This window comes from Benincasa hispida, chromosome 10 (assembly GCF_027475165.1).
Source record: "Benincasa hispida cultivar pf3 chromosome 10, pf3_genome.v1.1, whole genome shotgun sequence".
NCBI lineage: Eukaryota > Viridiplantae > Streptophyta > Magnoliopsida > Cucurbitales > Cucurbitaceae > Benincasa > Benincasa hispida.
Genome location: NC_143487.1, coordinates 5044145 through 5067626, shown reverse-complemented (window position 1 = coordinate 5067626; position 23482 = coordinate 5044145). Strand labels below are relative to the sequence as shown.

The window sequence follows — 23482 nt, the reverse complement described above, 5'->3', positions numbered from 1 at the left end:
ATCACCATGAATTGAATTCATGACCTCTTAACCCTTTATCGAGATTATGTCTTCCTAGACCCTAAATTTCAAATATGTTTTTGTAACAATGTTTACTATTTTCTACTTATCTCTTCTTTTCCTTTTTGCTACCTTGTGTATGTATATCATCTTTTCCTAATTTCCATCCGGACTAAAATAGTATGCACTCCAACCCAGATTATTATAACTCAAACTAAAATAATTAACACCTTGTACCATGATAACTATACAAATATATTCTTAAGGTAAATATGCAACAATCTTGTACCATCCACACTCAATGTTATTTATGTTTACTTGTCCCATTGTTTGATTCCTTAATCTTCGAAATTGTTTAACTAATAAGAAAAAAACAAAATATATCAATTTGGGGTGTTCAAATAACATTGAGAACTTGAACTACCTAAACTATGTGTCGTCTTTTTTTTTTTTTTTTTTTTTTTGAGTTGGGTTAAAAATTAGGAAAAAAAGTTGAAAGTTCAAGTTGGTTCTCGGGTCGAGGTGTTTTTTTTTTTTTTTTTTTTTGGGTCGGATTGATCTACCTGACACAAAATTGCCTGAATATATATACATAATTTTACTTTTAGAACTTAGGATTTACTTTTAGCTAGCCCACATTGACACAAAAGGCAAAAAGGCTTTCTCCCTTACAGTTGCAGCGTTCTTCTCTCTTTCGATTTCCAGTTCCCTTCTTTCACTATCAACTTTTGCCATCTTCTATTGATTTCACAATTTTATTAATATTACCGAATTTTTAAAATAAAATTAAAACAAACACGATCAACCGTTCCAACCCGATTGACCCTCATGAATAGGGTTGTGATTGGGTTAAAAATCTGACTTCTCTAAATTTTCGAGTTTGTCCAAAAAAATCTCCTTAACTCGATCCACTCCTTGTTCACCCACGAGGAAAAATTTTATTAGATCCTCGATAAGGTTGCTACAGTAACAACACATAAAACATGTTTACCAGCCAAGTTAGTTTAATGGATTATAATGGAGTTAACTTTGAGTCTTGTTTTGAAAAGTTTTAATACCTAGAACTAGGTGCTAGTTGCTAACAATACTTTTATGGTTGAAGTTGAGTTCTAATGTTTATACAAAGTAAATTGAATCTCATAATTGTGAAAAGGGAAATGTAGAGCATATTCTATATGGAAGCTTTGGACATAAAATCATTTCAAGTCAAACCTAACTAATTGTTCTTGATGCTTAGCTGTTGCTGCTCTATCAGCAACTTCTCGTTTCAAAGTTCTTTTAGCACATCGATTTTTTTTTATTTTCAGAAGCATGCTTCGTTATAAGTTCCCTTGATGAACTAGCTCCAAAAAATTCTAGCCTAAGAACTTGTCAAGCTTCTTCTTGATCTGGCCTCACATAACCCATTGAATCGTCATTGTCGATTCAGCGATTTGATGATCCCTATATAAGCACCCTCAAAAGGAGACTTGACATAACAATTGTCTACACATAAACAATAACATATTAAGCAATGGAGTGGTTAAGAAAAAATAACATGTTTACTTTGGTATTTATGCTTTCTAGAGTTCTCATTCTAATTTTGGCATCGGAGTTCTTTTTTCTTTGTTTTGCAGGGTCTTTCTTTTCCAAATTACAAATTTATCATTGTTATCACGTAAATATCAGGTATTTTCCTCTCTCCAAGTTTTTGCATCAACAAATATCATGTTTATATATGTATACTTAGAGCGTAACACTTATCTTTGAACTTAAGAGTTATTTACCAAAAGTTTCAACTAAGATACTTAAACTATGTATTATATTTATATTTATCTGAGTCCTTGTTATTAAAATTGGTGAGATCGTGACTTGTAACTCTAACTTGAAAGTGTTGTTCAATACTCTTACATATCTAATGACTTGTTTTAGATTGCTAGAAAGCTTTCAGAATGAAAGAACAGAGGTTTTCATGAGGATAAAAATAAGAATTTCAACGAGTTCATTAAAAACATTGGAAAGAAATGTGTTGTCAAGGGAAACTCTCAATTTTAGGAATCTCGAGAGCTTCAATGAAACTTAAACAGAGACGTGTTAGCAATTAAAGATGGTCTACAATTAAGTTTGAAACTGGATGGTCCTTGACTTTAATTCATTTAAATTGGGTGCCTAACTCTTGAGCCATCAAACTCATACAAGTGTTAAAATTGTTCCCTCAAACTTACATAATTGTAGAAATTGTAACAATTGTATAAGTTTGAGGGTTCAATTCTTTTTATCAATTAAAGGTCTAATTTTCACAACTATTGAAAGTTTAAGAGTCTAATTTTAACTAAGAAATTTGAAGGTATGATTGCGTGTATATATATATATTTCAATTCGCCCCCTTTTGTCTTTTTAACGTGATCATCCGTGCAAACAACTCCGAAAATTGTGCTTGGCCTTGCTCGGCCGCAGCCTTCTGGATCCGGACAAAGTTAAAAAGTTTAGGCCAATTTTCATGGAATTTAGAATAATCCCAAAATAAGTCTTACCTTCCGAGAGAATAGTCCAAATATATTTCTGCTCACCAACGAGACCAACTTCTTCGGTTTAAATATCAACTGAAAATTCTTCTTTTGCAATCAATCTTGGTTGGTCCAACTAACAATCTCAAAGCACTCAATTTCTGCATTCTCAAGCCTTCTTCTTCTTCTTCTCCTCCTCTCTCAATGAGGCTTGTAGTCGTAACCATGAAAATCTCTGCAAAAGCTTGAGCTTGACTTCTTCACCCAACAATGGCGGTTTGCTTGGGAAAACGATGCATTGCAGACGATACAACCACCCTCTTCTCAACATCCAACTCGCCGGAGGAAACCACCAGTATTTCTTCCTCTTCTTCTCACCACCACTCCCCACCACTCACCACCACTAGGAAACTCTCTGTCAGAAATCTCTCATTTTCTGTTCTTCCAAAAAGGTCCATACCCACTTCCTTTTCCGAGCTGATTCGAAGACCAAAACCCATTAATGTTCTTAAGTCTGTCTCATTTGTGGCAAGAAGTTGTCAAGTGCTCGCCATTGTTGGCCCAAGTGGAACTGGCAAATCTTCCCTGCTCAGGATTCTATCAGGAAGAGTGAAAGAGAAGGAATTTGACCCTAAAGCAATCTCCATTAATGATCAATGGGTGAAAAGTCCTGAGCAGCTTAGGAAGTTGTGTGGGTTTGTGACACAAGAGGACAACTTGCTTCCTCTTTTGACTGTAAGAGAAACCTTGATGTTCATGGCCAAGTTGAGGCTCAGAGAATTGGCTTCAGAAGAGAAAGAAGAAAGAGTAGAGAGATTAATGCAGGAGCTTGGTTTGTTTCATGTGGGAGATAGTTTTGTAGGAGATGAAGAGAAGAGAGGGATATCTGGAGGAGAGAGGAAAAGGGTTTCAATTGGAGTTGAAATGATTCATGATCCACCAATTCTTCTGCTTGATGAGCCAACTTCAGGCTTAGACAGCACTTCTGCTCTTCAAGTTGTTGAGCTAATCTCTTCAATGACCAGAAGTAAACAAAGAACTGTGATTCTTTCAATCCACCAACCAGGCTACAGAATCCTCCAATACATTTCCAACTTCTTGATTCTATCCCGAGGTTTAACAGTTCATTTTGGAAGCCTCAAATCACTGGAAAAGAGGATTGCTGAAAGGGGAATTCAAATCCCAATTCAACTAAATGCACTAGAATTTGCTATGGAAATCATAGATAAACTGAAAGAAGATTCAAGCCCACCAACTTCCCAAATTGAAGAAGAAGAAAACCAGCTTTTCTCCACCCCAATTTGGCCAGAAGAACCCATTGAAAGAGTTCAACAACACAACAATAGCAGCAAACAGATATCAATCTTTTCCTTATCACATTTCCTAGAGATTATGTTACTTTGCTCAAGATTCTGGAAGTTATTATACAGAACAAAGCAACTATTTCTAGGTAGAACATTGCAAGCTATTGTTGGAGGAATAGGGTTAGGAAGTGTTTACCTGAGAGTGAAAAGAGATGAAGAAGGAGTTACAGAAAGATTGGGCCTCTTTGCTTTCAGTCTCAGTTTCCTTCTCTCTTCCACAGTAGAATCTCTCCCCATTTTCCTGCAAGAAAGAAGGGTTCTAATGAAAGAAGCCTCAAGAGGAGTCTACAAAATTTCCTCTTACCTAATAGCCAACACCATCATCTTCCTCCCATTTTTGCTCGCGGTCGCGATTCTCTTCGCCGCCCCAGTCTATTGGATCGTAGGGCTAAATCCCTCAATCCAGGCCTTCGCCTTCTTCACCTTCGTCGTTTGGCTCATCGTGATGATGGCTAGTTCGTTGGTGCTTTTCCTCAGCGCCATTTCGCCGGATTTCATAACCGGAAACTCCTTAATCTGCACCGTCCTTGGCGGGTTTTTCCTCTTCTCCGGCTACTTCATTCCGAAACAGAACATTCCGAAATTTTGGATGTTCATGTACTATATCTCGCTGTATCGGTACCCTTTAGATGCGATGCTGGTGAATGAGTATTGGTCTGCGAAATCGGAGTGTTTTTCATGGATCGATCAAGGGCGGCGGCGGTTCTGCGCTCTCACCGGTGCCGATGTGCTGAAGAACAGAGGGCTTGAGGGGGATCTCCGGTGGATGAATGTAGGGATTATGATTGCTTTTTTTGTGTTGTATCGATTGCTCTGTTGGATTGTTCTTGCTCGTAGAGCTTCCACCACAAGTATATAATTTTATTTTTTTTGCATTAAATAAAATAACGTTGAACTTGGTCGAGAAAATGGTTTTCTTCTTCATGTTACAAAAAAGTAATTGATAAATTTTTTCTTCTAAAAAACCCACAATGGGATTGTTTCTATGAACTTTTGATTTTGATTCTAATCGGGCTATTAGATGTCAATTGGTTAAACGTTATATCATTAATCATGTCAGGTTTAGTTCTTGACTTTCTATTGATCAATCACTACAATAATTTAGTTGGAGTTAGCATCCATGCTCGTAAATTTAGTTTCTTCGAGATCTAGATTGGAGACATTAAAAATTTCAACTAAAATCCTTAAACTTTGTATTATATTTATATTAGTTCTCTAATTAAAATCGATCAGATTATAACTTATAATTGTTGAAAAAAAATGCAATAAAAGAACCTAAGATTTTCATGAAGATCAACATAAGAACCTCAATGGTTTCATTGAAAGAGTTGAAAGAAACTATGTCGTAAAAAAAACTCTCAATTTTAGGTATCTTGAGAGGTCAATGAAACTTTGGTAAAAGATAAAATCTTAGGGTCTACCATTAGCTTAACAACTTGGTTTGAAATTGGATGGTTCTCAACTATGCTCACTTTAACAAAATTTTATTTATTTATTTATTTTAATAAAACATTACTTAATTATTTATTTGATATATGTTTATCCATAATATACCAATAATATTACGTGATAAAGGATTGACTAAAGAAATATTATTTTTTAAGGTCATTTTTGTTCAAACTAGTTCGATAAAAATTATTTAAAATGCACTTGAAAGTGTTTCAAATATTACTTTGAACAATTTTCAAATTTTTCAATTTTTTTTCACAATGACTTATTTTCAAAATTAAACATTTGAGAAGTTAAATTAAACACACTATAAAATTATTACTCATTATAAAAGTTTTTGATATATGTCCACTTCATTTATAATTAATAATGTGACTTATTTTAATTTGAACAATTATTAAGGTGGAAATTGAAATTTGAAAATAACACAGGCGCTATTTACTATACTAAATTTAAATTAATATCATAATCCGTCGTTAGACCCGGAGGTTATTCGTTGTGCTGTGGAAATTACTACCTTGAAGGTAAATACGGTACGATCGTGGTGCAGACTGTTTTTGTCGGTTTAAGTTAAAACAACTCCCTCTTCAGACGTACACTTGTTGACTGTAAGGTTGGAATCAAAAGAGATAAAGGAGGTGAAGAGTGTGTAAACGCTTTAAGGATTTAAAAAGAATAATGAAACAAAAAAGAAATAAACCATATTTTTTTTCTCAAGTGCAATTGCCCAAGTTTATCCCTTCATCCAAATGAAGGCTTACACGTGTAGGAGAAGATCCTCTACTATCTCTATACTCACTTTTATAAGTCACTAGAGATGCTCTCCTATTTATACCTTCTAGTTACTCTTAACTCTCGGACAAAAGAAAGTTGAATTCATTATGTGACTCTCTTATGGGCTTGAACCTTGATAAATATGGGTCGTTCACAACAAACATTGGTATAAATAGTTAGGTTAGGAATTTAATATTAAACATAAAAAAGATTGTATTTTAAAAAATGCAACTAAATGATATTATAAAACTTTACATGGACAATAAAAGAAACTAATTAAAAGGCTCAATCACCAATTGAGACCCTTTCTTTTATTTGTTGACGCTGATTTGGTATATTTAAAAGATCAACTAGCTATTGTCTACTGATCAGAGCAACTTGTCACATTTCTTGCAAATTAATTAATAAATTATTTTTTTTAAAAGCATATTTAATTCTTATTAATTTTGTGTGTTTAATGCATCTAGAATACTCTATGTCCTATGATACCTTAATACTCTATGTCCTATGATACCTTAAAAGTAAATAAATACTTACTATATGTTACACAACAATTTTAAATTTATTCTATGCATTTTATTTTTTTTCTTAAAGTAGTATCAAAATTTAAATCTCCGACTTTGATAGTTTCACATAAAATACTAACGAAACGATCAAATTTCATCTTTGCACAAAAAAAAAAAAAAATTAAATCAAAATTTATTAACTTACTTCATTTCATACAGATTCTGTTATAATTTTAGTTTGTTTTATTTTAGTAATCCTTATAATTTCCTATTTAATTTCTTTTAGGAAGCTATATAAATACTTGACGTTTATTTTATTTATATTTTTAGGATACCACATAAAATTTTATTTTAATTTTTTAGGAAACCTCATACATTTTATGTCTAAACAATTTTGGGGGAGAATTTAGACCACGTTTAACCCATTGAAAATGCAATAGATCAATAGGAATGAAAAAAATAGATTCCATTTGACTATTTTTGTGTTGTTTACTTGTGTTTTGCATTTGTACTTATACATGGACTTTACATTCAAATATGTAATGAAATAACGCAATCTGATTGATGAATAAAGAATACTCAACTCGATTGCACCTGAGAATTACGTTGTATCGTTATCGTTACCACTATAGTTGCCGACTACCATTATTGTTACAGTTACAGTTGAAAAATTATCAATTTTGACATCTTTACCTTTATCGTTACCGTTATCGCTTGACCCTTAGAGGTAAACGTAGAATTAATGGTAACAGTAAATTTGACAAAATTCACAATTTTAAGTAAATGTGATCAAAATCAATCCAATTATGTTTGCGATTCAAGTTTATTACAAATTGATTCATCATTGAAATTTCATTACGATTATACAACAATTTTCATATATTTTGGTAAACGTGGCCTTAATATATTATTTAGATTTTTTTTTTTTTTTTTTTTTTGTGAATCTTTCATCTCAAAGTTGATAGCCTAAATTTTATATCAGTTGAATTACGTTATTTTTTACCAGACAATTGTTTGGTGTTAAATAGGTTTAAGAGTTGGAATTTTCTTTTCTTCCCTTCTTTTTTGGTGTAAGGTAAGAAAAAGGATTGAGCAATAGTACAATTTTTGTAGAACAAACATTTTTAATGCCCAAGTCAAACTATGGTTTGTTTCGAAGCAGAAGAGAGAATTCAATAAAATAATCAAGCAAAAAATTTAGATTTGTTTTCACTCGATTTCTTATTAGAGTTGTCACTCCCTTTTTAAGAACATTTATATTTTCAGTCAAATTTAAAAAACGAAAACAAAATTTTAAAAGTCATTTTTTTAACTTTCAAAATTTGGCTTAATTCTTTTAAAAACAAGACAGAAAATTGATAACGAAAACCAAATAACTTATACGTACAGAAGAAGTATTTATAAATTTATTTTTCAAAATTAAAAAAAAATCAAATGATTATTAAATGGGACTTAAATTTTATTGAATAATCATTTGATTTTTTTACTTTTGTTTTTCAAAAACTAAACTTCTATATACTATTTTCACCTATAAATTTCTTTGATTTGTTATCTACGATTGAAAATTGATTTTTAAGCCAAATTATGTAAATTAAAAAATATTTATAGATTTTAAAAACTTGTTTTTATTTGAATTAAGATAATAATTCGAATGTTATCTTAAGGAATATAAGTAATTGTAAAGAATTTGTGGAAAAATAAACTTAATTTCAAAAATAAAAAACTAAATGGTTTATAGACTCAAGTTGCTAGATGATACAACTCTGAAAAAAAAAAATCGTAGTAACCCTAAATTTATCACGGTCTCAATTTGAACCCTAAATTTTTAATTTTATCAAATAGATTCCTAAATTTAAATTATGAATTCAAATTTTACCATCAATTAAACTTCCACTAATTCATAAACTAATTTTAGCATAAAACAGCGTACAACTTTTCATGAATTCATTAATTAAAAAAACAATTTGCAAAAAACAACATTGACCAATGCACGAGCAGAAAAATATTGACCATTAAATAACTTTTTCAAATTTCACAAAATTTGGGGGAAAAAAAAAATATAATTTTTCTCCGGGTCGTTTGGATTAAAGTTTTCTCAATGCCCAAGAATTAAGGATGCTTGAGAATTATATATCTGAAATAAAATTACTGGGAATCAAGAATGACTATGTTGAAAATGTTCTCAACTTTTCCTGGAAATAAGTAATACATATGTTTGGTGTTACATGAAAATATTATTAGATCACCCAAGTAAATATTATTTTTGTTTAAATTGTGTGATCACTTTCAAAATTTTGTGTAATTATAAAGTATATAATTAATAAAAAAAAACTTGCCTTAATTGATTTTAAATAATTAATTTATGTAGTTTTATTTTAATTATACAATGGAAGGCAACACTAAGTTGTTGAAGGAAAATGGTGATTGGAAGGGGAAGAAGAAGTGAAAACCCACGGGTATGCAATTTATTTACTTGTGCGAATTGCCTTTTCCAAAATAAATAAACAAAGCTCACCAATCAAACATGGACTTTGTAAGTCCATCCCCATTTCCACCCTCTTTCCCTTCCAACCAAATAATCCATAAGTTTTCATCAATATCATATATCAATAATTTGAGGTGAGAACTTATTAGAAATTTAAATTGCAATACTTTTTAAAAAATGTTGCTACACTACTTAAGATTAAAATTGATATTGAGTGACTAATGATCTAATTTGATAAATCTAGAGTCTGAAATTGATTGTTTCCAAAATTATGTGGGTACGATATTTATTTCATTTTATAGAAAAAGGGAAACAAATTAAAATTAGCATGTCATTTGGTTATTTTTTTTTATTTTTTTATTTTTCTTTTCACATAAAAAAAAAATCTCAAACCAAAACTTCAGTTTTTTTCCTTGTTAGTCAAATTCATAGAATGTTTTTTTACGAAATTTCTAATTCATTTTATTTTATTAGTTTATACATAAATACACCATATAAAGGTTTTACTCGTAAATTTGTATTTTATTATTTTAAGAAACCTCATATATATATATATATATATATCTTTTTATTTTATTTTAATTTTTTTTTTTAAGGAATCCTCATAAATTTTGCGCCTAATTAGGGAATGAATTGCTTGTTAAGATTAAATATTACGTGTAAGAGAAGATTATATAATTAATGCTTGCCAAACATCTTTTAATAATACCCAAGTCAAATCATGGTTGTTGACAAATGGAGTAAGTACTAACGACAATTCAAAATCTCAATTGGGATCTTAGGGCTTATTTGAGAGTAACTTTTAAATAATTAAAATTATTTTTATCAGTTTAAAAATCAATCTAAACAGGCTATAACCGATGCGAACATAGCTCAACTGATATATGGATGTGTTAGCAATGAAGAGGCTCGTGGTTATCTATATTATGTGTGTTTCTTAGATTGTCATTACTATTCGTTGTGTGGTTAGCTATACTTAGTATTAAAAACATATCATTGATTGAATAGGCATAACATCCTCTCAAGCAATCAATATTTGACTTTATATTAGGATGAAACCATCATAGTCCTTATTTGTATCTCTATGCCACAAAACGTTACCAATCATTTTCATAGGTGTACAAGCGTTCCCAACTATCTTATTGAGTATGTTGTATATTAATTTACATTTAATTTATTAAAAAATATCATAAGTTTTTTTTTATTCAACAATATATCATAGGAAGTCTGAACCTCTAAGCTCTTGGTCGAAGACACATGTCAATACTAATGAGGATGACAATGAGGTGAAGCAAGCTGAGAATGCACTCTCTAGCTCTGTCCATTTGAGAAGTTTTCATCCTTGTACCTGCCCCAACCCTTTCCCGTTTCGGGGAAACTAATCAAGGAATCCCTTATTGAGGTTTGAGTCCCACAGAGAAAAAAATATATGTTTTCCATTTTATTATATATTTATTAAAATCTAAAAAATAGATAAATATAATGCAATTGTATAAGCTCGTAGTTTTATTTATTTATATAGTTTAAAAAACAACAAAAAGTAGTTCGATACAGATTCAAGAACGAGATAGGAGGCTCGAATTAAATATCCATTTAACCCCTGTACTCAGTCAAATCTTGAATTTTTTGACCCCATAGGAAACTTTGTCATCCTTATTTATTAGTTGAGTTAGGCTTATGTTAATAAAAAGGACATAGTTATTTTATTACTATTATTTTTATTTTTTTACAACAATCGGGTGGAGGATTGAACCTCCAACCTTTAAGAACGGAATTCATACCAATATCGCTAATTAGACTTAGTATACATGTGTTCATGAATACTTAGTCTATCACATACATGATCTTGATAGACACATTGATCATCTTATGCAATTATTCTCTTAATAATAAATAGTAATGATAATAATAAAAAAGACCAAAGAAAAAAGGATTGGATCTAACAAAATGACAATAAGCCTAAACTTTGAACAGTACTAAAAGGATATTCTCAAAGTAAAAGCGGCTTCAAAGATTTACTTTACGAACATCAAAATTATGCATTTGTTTTTGGTATAATATGAGCAAGAATGATTAAAGCCAATGAAGATGAGTTTAAAGTTTAAACCCATTGGACAACAAAGTTGATATATACAACAAAAGTAATGGATCTTTATTCTGCTCTCTGGGTGGATTTTGATTCCACTCAAACTAAACTTTTTTGTCTAAATGGGAATTTAATTTAAAACAAAAAAGGAAAAAAGGAAAAAGCTTTTAAATTGATCCATAAAAGTTTGTCGTAATCCAAAATGTCGCACCAAAAAGATGGCCCCATGTATATATATCACAAGGAACACGGCTGGTTACCACATAGATTTCCATAAAAAAAATTGACCCACAACCTTATTTTTCTTTAATTTTTTATGGGCTTCGAAAGTTTTTGCGAATCCCCCACGTTTCGCCCATTTTCCCCTTCGTTTTTGTTTTCTTCTTTGGTCTAAAGGGTTGGCGTTGAAATACCCTTTTGAACCCAAATTCTATTGACTTTTTTCTTTCTGAACTTTCTTCTGGATTTCTGGGTTCCTTCGTTATTTGTACGTTTATTTCTTATGGTATGAATCAATGTCGTTTCAGTTACTCTGTAGTTTCCGTTTCTTTCATCTTCTTATTTGACTGATTATCTCCATTTCCCATTTCCTTTTTCATCTGGGTTGGTTTTTGTGTTTGTACTCTGTTGAGTTTTGACGGCTTCAGCTGAATTTCTGAATTCCAGATCTGGGTTTGTCATTTCACATTTTGATATGTTTATATATGCATGCCCTTCCTCTTTTTTAGCCATTTTGTTCTCTGATATTCCTTTTGTTGTGTTGAATTTAGTTGAATGTTTGAGGATGAGTAGATTTTGAAGTTATTGTGCTGTGCTGCCACTGATGTAGCTTCATTAGTTTAGTTGTGGTGCTCCTTACATTTTATCCGTTGATTTTCTGATGCAGCATATACATGTCCTTCCTCTTTTATAGCTATGTTGTTCTCTGGTATTCCTTTTGTTGTGTTGATTTTAGTTGAATGTTTGGGGATTAGTAGATTGTGAAGTTATTGTGCTATGCTGCCATTGATGTAGCTTCATTAGTTTAGTTGTGGTGCTCCTTACATTTTACTTGTTTGATTTTCTGGTGTAGCATTCTGTGAAACGACAAGAAGCTGCTAAAGGTTGAGAAATTGAAACCAATGATAGGGAGAAAGACTTCACCAGGTTTTCTGGTGCTTTTGGCTCTTGGGTTTCTTTTTGCTTCTTATAACTTGCTTACCATGTCTGTACACTACAAAGCTTCGAAAGGGAGTTGGTTGGCAGATGGGTTTAACTTGTTTGATCCAGTTATTCGAGTGCCTGGTCGAGCTGAACGGGCAGGGAAAACCAATTCAAAATACCATGTTGCTGTCACTGCAACTGATGCTCCTTACAGTCAATGGCAGTGCAGGATCATGTATTATTGGTATAAGAAAGTGAAGGATCTGCCTGGTTCTGACATGGGAAGCTTCACTAGAGTTTTGCATTCAGGAACTCCGGATAATTTAATGAAGGAGATTCCAACTTTTATTGTTGATCCTTTGCCAGAAGGCTTGGATCGGGTGAGATTCTGATGTTTCTTGTTCTGTTTTTAGTAGTTTTTCCAGTTGCTCTGCTTGAAACTTCACTGGTTTGTGTTAGTTTATGTCAGCAGTGTTTCCTTTGTTCCTTTTTCACTCTTTAAGTTCATTTAGACATTTGTTTTTGGCTTGTTGTTCTTATATTCTGTTCAGTTTTGGTTGTCTTCAACTATGGCTGAACTTAATGCATTGAATTTTAATGAAAAATTCAGGGTTATGTTGTGTTAAACCGACCGTGGGCTTTTGTTCAATGGCTGGAGAAAGCAAACATTGAAGAAGAGTGAGATGGTTTCCAAGTTTTTCTGGTGAAGCTTTTCTTTTCCTTTTCCATTTGATGAAATCTGAGGACAAGTGACTTTTTGACTGATGCAGATATATACTAATGGCAGAACCCGATCATATATTTGTTAAACCGTTACCAAACTTAGCTCACGGGAAGAATCCGGCTGGATTTCCGTTCTTCTACATAAAGCCAACTGAACATGAGAATATCATCAGGAAATTCTATCCTGAGGAGAATGGTCCAGTGACCAACATTGACCCCATTGGAAATTCTCCTGTCATCATTGAAAAGGTAACTTTTTTGACTGCCTATGAACTTTTGTGATTGATGCGAAGGCAGAATTACAAAAACAGCCAAACAAATTACCTCTGCATGAAAATGTATATTAGAGTCGAAGTTGCTATCGTATAGCTTAAGTGGTTGTTATATTGACCTGCTTCTTCAATTTCTAGGATGATTGATAGTACTGAATCTACTGACTAAGTTTTCTATATTAGACGCTGCTGGAGGAGATTGCACCAACTTGGGTGAACATATCCTTGAGAATGAAAGACGACCCAGCTACTGATAAAGCATTCGGTTGGGTGCTTGAGATGTGAGTTCTACTGAGATTGTTCGTCAAATTGGCACTTGGTAGTGGACTTGGGATCAATGTAACAGCTTTTGGCTTTTTTTTTTTTTTGTGTGTGTGTGTGTGTGTAGGTATGCTTATGCTGTAGCTTCTGCATTGCACGGTGTGCGGCATACGCTCCGCAAGGATTTTATGCTGCAGGTTTCGCCTATTTTGATCGTTCTATCCATCCATTAGTGGTTATGTTTTGGAGCCCTTAACAGATTATTGACTTCCTGTGCTTGAGTGTTTCAGCCTCCTTGGGATTTAGAAGTTGGTAGGAAATTTATCATCCACTATACCTATGGATGTGACTACACTATGAAGGTACAGATTCATCTCCAGTCTCTGGGCTGGAGTAAGAAAAAACTGGAATTGACAGTCATATCAAGTGAAAGCCACAAAGTTGTTGATTTTGTGTTTGTTTGTTTACTTCTCATTCTTCTCTTTTCTTTCTTTTGCTGTATTTGTCGATATTGATCAGTGTCACATCTGAGTGTTTCATCAGTAATTCTCAGCAGTCTATATGTTAACTCATCTTTTGATGGTCAGGGAGAACTGACATATGGTAAGATCGGGGAGTGGCGCTTCGACAAGAGATCGTTTCTCAATGGTCCACCACCAAGAAATCTTTCCTTACCTCCTCCTGGAGTACCCGAAAGTGTAGTAAGTATTTGTTCATGGAATCGTATCCTCTTTTGATGTTTCTTATCCCAAAAAAAGAAAAAAACAAAGAAAAATCTCATCTCATCTTCTGTAAAATCTCTTTGAGAAACTGTGAATTAATAACCTGTTTCTAACCTATAACCATCACCACCATCATATGAAGATTTCATCTATGTTCTAGTCTATCACCACCATCACACAATCATAATCCTTCCATGATAGGCCATAGCTTTTAACCATTTATGTATTCTTCCCATACAAGGAGAACAACTTAGCCCATTCGGATTATGTTTTCACCGATAACTCTATCTACTGGATTGAAGTTTGAACTTTAATGCATGTTCGAGAGTGATTTTGAAATTGTTAAAATCACTTATGTTCAAAATATACACACTTTTAATCACTCAAAAATTAATTTACTATAAATATTTAATTTTACACTTTTAAATGCAATTTTCATATAGTCATAATTTATCGAGAATGATTTAAAGCATATTTTAGAATGGTTTTGCAATGCCCAGAATTAGAATCAATCTCAAATATAATTACTACTACCTACTCCATAGTCTTTCGTTTTTCTTCTTTGACGTCATCGTTGATTACCTTTAAGATATGCTTTGTTAGACAAGAACGCTGCGAGGTGAATCAAAACCCTGTTTATAGAAACATCTCGTGCTGAGTCAGGACGAGATTTGCTCGGTTGTTTTCGTGTGTTTAGAAGTCAACCCTCTTGAGGAAAATTGAATGAACTCTTGCACTGCTTTTGATTTTGCAGGTAAGGCTTGTAAAGATGGTAAATGAGGCAACTGCAAATATCCCTGGTTGGGGGGAGTCATAAACTGGTGAGGGAAGTAACAACAATCAAACCTTGGTTTTGGTAAATATAATACACACTGTTACTGTTAGCAGCAAAAACTATGGTGGGGTTTATGTTTAAAGTCACCAAAATACCAATCAGCTTGAGAAGAGAGAACAATATGAAGAGGGGAATGTAACCTGAGAAAATAATTGTATAGTTTTTTAAATGAAACTTTTGAGATAAACTTTATAATATACCATTAAATTCTTTAGCGCACAGTATATTCTCGTGATTTGTACGTAGCTCAAAGACTTTTGCCACTTTTTATCTTCAATTCAACTCTTCAAAGCAATAATATTTAGAGAGAGAGAGTGATATGGGGTAAAATGTTGAGAGTAATCTTGCTAAAAATTATTTAATTCTGGCCAAAGCTTTAGTTTTAGTTCAATTTATCAAGACATATACTTATTTTCTTACCTGTTAAACCTAAAATAAATAAATAAAATTCAATTCGTTTGATTGGAGTTTTTAGAGGAAGGAAATATGCTGGGGCATACAAAGTCCATGTTTGATAAGTGATTTGAGATTGATCGAGTGCTATTTGGATAAATGGATGCAGTTCGGACTAGACTAAGGTCATATTTACCAAATTATAATGAAAATTGGTGTAATCAGAATGAGATTTTATTGATGGATGAATTGTAATAGGTCTGAATTGTGAACATAATTGGATTGTTTTTGGTCGTGTTTATCTAGAATTATAAATCTGTTACATTTTATTGTTACTGCTATTGTTATCATTACTGCTTGATTCTAACGATAACGACGAAAGATAATAGTAAATGTGGCAAATTCATAATTTTCATACTTAATAACATCTGTAACTAACATGAACGGTAAAGGTATTGGGTTCTACGTAATTTCAATCACAATCAGATTGAACACCGTTTATTTCTTAATTAGATTACACGATTTGATTATAAATTTCAAAATGGGTCCCACATTTATTATGAAAATCAAGTAAACAACAACAAAAATAATTAATTGGGATTCACGTTTTACAATTCTATGGATGAATTACCGTTCAAGTACAGGAAATGGGACCTAGGTTTTTTCCTTTGAAATATTTGTTGGGAAAACGTTTTTCCCATACATCATCAATGCTGGCAGTTGGTAGCTTTTAATCCATCGTAATGAGTGGGGTTTTAGTTTTTACTAAACCCTCCCCCACTTTTGCTTCTATCTTTATTTATTATTCATTATTTTTTCATTTTTTTTCCTTCGACTTCTTTTTATCTCTTTTTTAATTATTATTTTTCTCTTCCTCTATTTTTTTAAATTTATTTTTTCAAAATTTTAATCATTTTTCTTGTTTGTCTATTGATATATTTTTTTACATGTTTTTCTTGTTATTTTTTTCATAACGTATATTTATTTCTTTCCCCCATTTTCTTATTTCCTTCCATTTTTATCATTTTTTTCTTCTGGTTCTTTCTTTTCTTCTATGAATGAAAATTACATTGAATTATTTTGTTTAAGATTATTCTAGAATATTCACTTAATAATAATAAATTAATTAACAACTAATATTTAAAATTACTAAATTAATTATTGAAAGTTAAATTTGATTTATTTTAATACTTTATATTTGCAAAATTTGTTGAAAATAGTCCTATGAACCAAACACATCAAATTTATTTCTAGAAAAAAAATTGATAACATTCTTATATAAAACCAAAGACAAAAAATATTTATTTTCACTAAAATTAGACAACTATACACAACCAAACACGATTCTTTTTTTATTTTCCATGCATCATGAATTCCAATGTACTATAAAACTTTTTGAATGATGTATATATATATAGGGTAATTGACAGAAATGACATTTTTCAAGTTTTCATTTGATTTTTGGACCCTTTTTAAAAAATAAGTTTTTTTGACCCCCACAATTTTGAAAATAATGAAAATTACCCTAATACCCTTTACATTTCAAAACTCACTCAAACCCTCCAAACCCTCACTTTTCTTTTCCATTTTCACTCTTCTCCATTTCAAAAGCTCAATCTCACTCCATTTCACTCTTCCCATTCCACATTTCCTTGTCATTCTCCTTTTCATTAAAGATCATTTAGATTTTTCAACTAAGGTATGGATTTTCATTTTGTTTCACTCAATGTGTTAGTTTATGTTAGGTGTTCTTGTGTGAATATTTGAAATCTTGTTAGATCTATGTTGAATGCTATTTTTTTTTTCTAAAAACATCATGTTCGGCATTTTTTGAATAAGTTTCAGCCTAAAATGCGTTTCTGGAAATCGTTCTTATCCGATCGGGCTTCATAACATTGTGACCGGGTATGTGATTGGGCGGGGTTTGAGGTTGTTTGAGGATAGATTTGGGGAAGAGGGATTGTGCCCGGTGGTAGACTGGCTAGGCTGTAAGTTATTTCGACCGGGTATGGGCAGGAAAGATAGGAAAGGACGAGGGGGAAGGAGGAAAAACCCGGTAGGAGTAGGTGGTGCTCGGTCTCGGCCTAGCCGAGTATTGGACTGGGTATGAGGAGGGCACCGGGTAGAGAGTGGGCGTGTAGAGAGGGGGCGGGTATGGGACTAAACGATCGCTTAGCTATGATCAATAGGAACGGGAGGGCACAGGTTAGAGAGGGGGCGCATAGAGAAGGGGCGGGTATGGGACTAAACGATCGCTTAGTAGTACTAAACGATCGCTTAGTAGTACTAAACGATCGCTTAGTAGTACTAAACGATCGATTAGTAGTACTAAACGATCGCTTAGCTATGATTGATGGGAACGGAAGGGCACCGAGTAGAGAAAGGGCGCACAGAGAGGGGGCGGGTATGGGACTAAACGATCATTTAGTAGGTGGGTGGTTGAAATTGAAAGTGGGCATTTAATAAGGGACTGAACTGGATTGCACCTTGAGAAAACCGGTCGGTTAGCTCCATCGTTTAGAAAATCCAATGTACTATTTAGTTCCCACGCCACGATCGCTTAGGTCTACATCTAAACGATCGCTCAGTTCTATCGCGTAGCACTTCATCGCATCGCTTAGTGCGTGTTGTAGCTAAGTGATCGTGTAGTGTCATCGTTTAGAAAATCCAACGTATCATTTAGTTCCCACGCTACGATCGCTTAGGTGTACATCTAAACGATCGCTCAGTTCTATCGCGTAGCACTTCATCGTATCACTTAGCGCGATCGTGTAGTGCCATCGTTTAGAAAATCCAACGTATCGTTTAGTTCCCATCGATCATGGCTAAGCGATCGTTTAGTACTAGGCGATGGTACTAAGCGATCGTTTAGTCCCATACCTGCCCCTTTTCTGCGCGCCCCCTCTCTATCCGGTGCCCTTCTGTTCCCATCGATCATAGCTAAGCGATCGTTTAGTCCCATATCCGCCCCCTCTCAGCGCGCCCCCTCTCTACCCGGTGCCCTCCGTTCCCATCGATCACAGCTAAGCGATCGTTTAGTACTACTAAGCGATTGTTTAGTCCCATACCCACCCCCTCTCTACCCAGTACCCTCCCGTTCCCATCGATCATAGCTAAGAGATCGTTTAGTACTACTAAGCGATCATTTAGTCCCATACCCGCCCCCTCTCTACTCGGTGCCCTCCCGTTCCTATCGATCATAGCTAAGCGATCGTTTAGTCCCATATTCGCCCCCTCTCTATCCGGTGCCCTCCCATTCCCATCGATCATAGCTAAGCGATTGTTTAGTCTAATACCCGCCCCCTCTCTACCCGATGCCCTCCCGTTCCCATCGATTATAGCTAAGCGATTGTTTAGTACTAGGCGATGGTACTAAGCGATCGTTTAGTCCCAATACCCGCCTCCTATCTGCACGCCCCTCTCTACCCGGTGCCCTCTCCATACCCAGTCCCAATAATCGCTCAGCTTCGGTGAATATTCGTCTAACTTTTCTTCACATTGCTATACGATCGTCTAACTATTTTTCATGTTTTTTTTATATAAAATATCATTATGGAAATAATTTGGTGTAGATAACTTTTTGTGGGGTTGTAAACAAATTAAATTTGGTGGAGGAATTTTTAGGGGTGAAATGTGAAAAATAATTTTTTGTCAATTATTTTTGGATAAAATAATTTTTTGTGAATAAATCTTTGAGGTGAAGAATTTTTTTTGAATTAATTTAGTAGGTTGGTTGTTGAAATTGAAAGTGAGAATTTAGTAAGGGGTATAAGAATAATTGTACAACAAATCTTTTCCATGTTTACATCATTTTCATCATCAAGGGGGTCAAAAAAACTTGTTTTTCAAAAGTAGGTCAAAAATACAAAATCATACTCTAAATAGGTCATTTTTGTCAATATATAAATATAAAACTCGTTAACATTTTTTTTTTTTATCATTTATTAAAAAATAAGTATTAAGGAAGAAGATGGAATGAGGGAGAAAGAGGTGGGTGGTGGTGGAGGAAGGAGAGAGATAATGTTTTAAACTTATTTTTCTAAAGTAAAATGCCATGTCATTATTTAAAAATTTAAAACTAAAAAAGGTACATTTTAAAAACTAAGAGACCAAACCTATGGAGATTAAAAAAATAACTTTTTCGAAAACAAAATATCACTCATCGTAACGTCCATACGTAGACATTTGATCTTCTAAAAAAAAGATGTGCACATATCCAAATATTTACATTCTAATGGCTTAATGATGAATTAAAGAGTGATACTAAAATGATTAAAATTACTTTTGCCCTTTTTAAAATTATTCAAAAATGCTTTAAATCATTTAAAATCAATTTTAATTGTATAAAAAAATGTTTAAATGTGTAAAATTAAACATTGAATTGATTTTGAGTGATTAAACGTATGCTTCATAGTGATTCTAGATATAACAAAGGTAATTTTAACAATTTCAAAATCATTCCGTATCAACTATCTCTACCACCAACAAGAGAGAAGGCAGCAATGAAAAGGAGAAAATTCACATTATAGTTGGGAAACAAATAGAGTACTTACTACTGTTACATATGTAAAAAAAACCACATGGATCCCTTAAAAAATGTTGATAGTGACAAATATTAACATATTCACACATATGGAGCAGCATGGTGTGATAATATTCAAACAAGATAGTACCATGATTCTCAATTTTCATTTCACTAAGAGATTCTTACTTAGGTAGCAAGGAATTCACAGAAGCCTTTGCCAATAGTCCATACACAAGGATTCCTATGGTAGCATACATGTTAGCCCTAGCAGTTACCAGAAATTTGAAACTCACCAATGTACATGTATGTACTACACAATAAGCCAATGGGATTATATATATATATATATATATATATACAGGAGATGGATGCTTGGGTAAAACACCGCGATGAAGAGAAATGGCTCATAGTCGTACGGTACCTACTGAGTACCCATCACATTTTGGGATGCTTTTGTTCAGCTCTTTGCCAGTTCCAACTAAACCATTTCACATTGCTAAGCCATCCAAACTGAATTGCAGGTTGGTAAGGGAAAGTCTGAAGCTGAATAAGTTGCCTTCTGTAAGGAATTAGCAAATTCTTCAGACCTGTCACATTTATCACATAATAAAGAACTGTTCCAAAGAGCAAATAGCCCAGAGCACCCCCCCCCCCCAAAAAAAAAAAAAAAAAAATCAAAGGAAACACACTTAAGTATAACTTCTACATGCTTAAAACACTTTTATCACACTTAAAACCATTTCTAAGAACTTAGAAAGTCATTCCAAATAAGCTCTAAGCCTGATCCCTTAGCCTTCTAGTGTGTGGAAATGTGGAATAGAAGAACGTAGACAGTCTCAAAAGACAAAACCAAACAGATGTTCTGGCATACCTGTGACACACATGGTTCGATAAACAGTAGCAACATGAGCATCTCCTTTAGTGACCATATTAGGCCTTTCTAAGCACTCGAGAAATGCCAAATCAGCCTTTAACAACTCTGCTTGATTATGAGTATCGTAACCAATATCGTGGCAATAACAACAAAAATCCAACCAATCGATTGGTCGTTTATCCCAAACAAGAGAACCATTGTCTTTCCCGCTAGACCAATTCGGACCACAGTAATGTCCATAACGTGGAAACAGCTGAGAAAGAAAAGCTCTTACACCCGTATGCCATGGAACTTTACACACATATGGTTTGAACCGTAAAGGGGTTTCTCCACCACGGTTCTCAATTGCTCTCCCACGTTTCACTTGCCTTTTCAAGTTCCGATTAATAGTTGTTTTTGTTAGAATGATATCCTCCCGAGCATTGGCATTGGCATTAGTTTCCCAAGGAAGAAGTGAAAGTAGGGAAAATCCCCATATCCTGATATCGAAACAAGTATGTTGATGGCCTTGCTCCACAACGGCGCTAGAAGGTTTAAGAATTGGACCCAAATCATTGCTTCTTTGGGCCCTAAACCAGGACATATTACGAAGAAATTCCAAGTTCATTGATAAAATCTCAAGAACTCATGGCCAAATGAACCTGGCAAGCATTTGAACATCATTACCAACTTCAAATAATCAGCATACAAGTTTTTATCCTTTTAGACGCAAACCCTTTAATATTATTGCATTAAAAACAAAATCTGAGTCTATATCGTCATCACCAGCTTCAAAAGCCGAACAGACATCACAAGAAACAACAACAGTGTAAACATTTAAGAAGCAAACTATCGCAAGGCAGAACAAGTGTTCATGATGATCGTAATGTCTCAAAATCAAGAAATTAAGAAATGAGGTAGTAGCTCTGAAGTAAAATTGGTGAAAATTCAGTCCAGTATGTTTCGGGCGACAAAAAGTATCAAGAAAACTTGCTTTCAATTCACTTTCCTGTGCTTTTCTCGACATCCAAACGGATAAATTCCTATTGACAAAAAAGAAAAACGAAATTAATGAACAGAGAAGAAGAATTACATACAAAGATTCCGGGGAAGATACTTGAGGGAATCCGTCAACTGGGAAAGTAGATATAAAATATTTGCTTCCAATTAGAAGGCAGAGGATAACGGAGAGAAAATTCTGGGAAGAAAATTTTCCCGAGAAAATTCGGATCCATGTAGATTGAAAATTAGTGGTTCCTTCACAGATTATCCCAATCCGCAAGCCCTACCGACCACATGCATTAATCCAGAGCTCGAAGTCACTGGGATGCATCTGGTGGACCCCATAAGCAGCTGCTGTCGGTTTATTTTTCCTTTTTCTTTTTACCCTTTTACTTTCGATCTTAAAACCCTTGAATTTATATAAATGCTAAAGTTGTGTCAAATTTGATCTTCAAACTTATATGATTATATAAATTGTAACATCTATAAGTTTGATGGTTCAATTTTTACCATTTATTGATCCATTTTTCACAATTATAATAAGTTTGAAAGTCCAATTTAACATTGTCAATTTATACCGTTGAAACTTTAAAGGTGCAATTGTCACTATTACCAAATTTTAGGGTTGGTTTTTGTAATTTTTTAATACAATAAATGGAGATATGTGAAACACATTCATTAGATAGAATAGTTAAATTAAATTTGATTTGTATCATTTTAAACCCTAAATTTTTAGGAGTGTATTAATTTAATTATGCTTTGTGTGGATAAGCATTATGTGAGACTTATAATTTTATTAATTAAACACTTAAGAGAAGTTTGAGGCAAGAACTATCATAAGATTATAATAATCACTTCTTGTCATAGTATATACTATTTTAAAACCCTAAATTAGCTACATTAAATACTATTTCAAAATCCTAATTTGTTACGGTATTTACTATTTGCTACATTTTATACTATTTTACAGTAATATTTTTTTAATCTTTACTATATTGTTTACTATTTCATTCTCAAATCAAAATAATTTACACCTCAAACACATACTATTATAATCCAAACTAAAATAATCTACACCCCAAACACAAACTATTGTAACCTAACTATAATAAACGTGGACTGTAATAACAAACTCATTGTCCCAAATGCCTATTTAAGCTTTCATAAGTGAATCAATGAGGCTCTCAATTAAGATTTTCTTCAAAAAATTTCCATGCATCAATTCTAATTGTCTCCAACATTTGAAGAAGTCTATACATATATAAGAATGGAATGAATGAACGACATTTTACTTGGTCATTCGATATCAATGCCTTTTGCACAAGGTTTCAACATGTCTCTTTTGCCTATATTTATCGTAGGTTTAATTTTGCTTGACTTGTCATGGATCAGATAAAACAATTTATTTGTGGTTGTCTAACTTTCTTGAGTAGTTGTTAATTGCTTGTATCTTTGTTTAATTTGAAACAATTATATGTATTCCACTATATTTTTTTTTAACTAGTCTAAAAGAGGATATTAATTATATAGTTAGGACCCATTGCTTACGGGTGTTAATTGAAATTTTTCCCCTTTTTAACTTTAAAATTATAGAAACTAAGAA

General features: G+C 33.1%; 3 protein-coding genes across 6 annotated transcripts; 2 read left to right on the top strand and 1 right to left on the bottom strand.

Annotated features, from left to right (window-relative positions):
- The first annotated feature begins 1603 nt into the window (after positions 1–1603).
- ABCG23 (ABC-2 type transporter family protein) lies at positions 1604–4759 on the top strand. The gene has a single exon (XM_039045183.2). The coding sequence runs from the start codon at positions 2757–2759 to the stop codon at positions 4707–4709; it is 1953 nt and encodes a 650-aa protein (XP_038901111.1). The 5' UTR covers positions 1604–2756; the 3' UTR covers positions 4710–4759.
- A 6651-nt stretch (positions 4760–11410) lies between these two features.
- Positions 11411–15325, top strand: LOC120087585 (hydroxyproline O-arabinosyltransferase NOD3-like). Of its 3 annotated transcripts, none has more exons than XM_039044401.2 (9): positions 11411–11655; positions 12223–12673; positions 12904–12971; positions 13064–13265; positions 13472–13569; positions 13677–13746; positions 13840–13911; positions 14137–14250; positions 15026–15325. In XM_039044401.2, exons 2-9 carry the CDS (start codon positions 12272–12274, stop codon positions 15086–15088), a joined length of 1089 nt encoding a protein of 362 aa, XP_038900329.1. In that variant the 5' UTR covers positions 11411–11655; positions 12223–12271; the 3' UTR covers positions 15089–15325. The 3 variants fall into 3 exon arrangements, with proteins under 3 accessions (XP_038900329.1, XP_090162335.1, XP_038900330.1); XM_090306209.1 differs by having other exon boundaries at positions 11523–11637; XM_039044402.2 differs by having other exon boundaries at positions 11646–11822.
- Positions 15326–20166: 4841 nt separating this feature from the next.
- On the bottom strand, positions 20167–22192 carry LOC120087580 (Phospholipase A2 family protein). Of its 2 annotated transcripts, none has more exons than XM_039044396.2 (3): positions 21975–22192; positions 20896–21539; positions 20167–20611 (listed from the first exon to the last, which is right to left on the bottom strand). In XM_039044396.2, exons 2-3 carry the CDS (start codon positions 21503–21505, stop codon positions 20460–20462), a joined length of 762 nt encoding a protein of 253 aa, XP_038900324.1. In that variant the 5' UTR covers positions 21506–21539; positions 21975–22192; the 3' UTR covers positions 20167–20459. The 2 variants fall into 2 exon arrangements, with proteins under 2 accessions (XP_038900324.1, XP_038900325.1); XM_039044397.2 differs by having other exon boundaries at positions 20167–20583; positions 21975–22164.
- Between the last annotated feature and the right edge of the window lie 1290 nt (positions 22193–23482).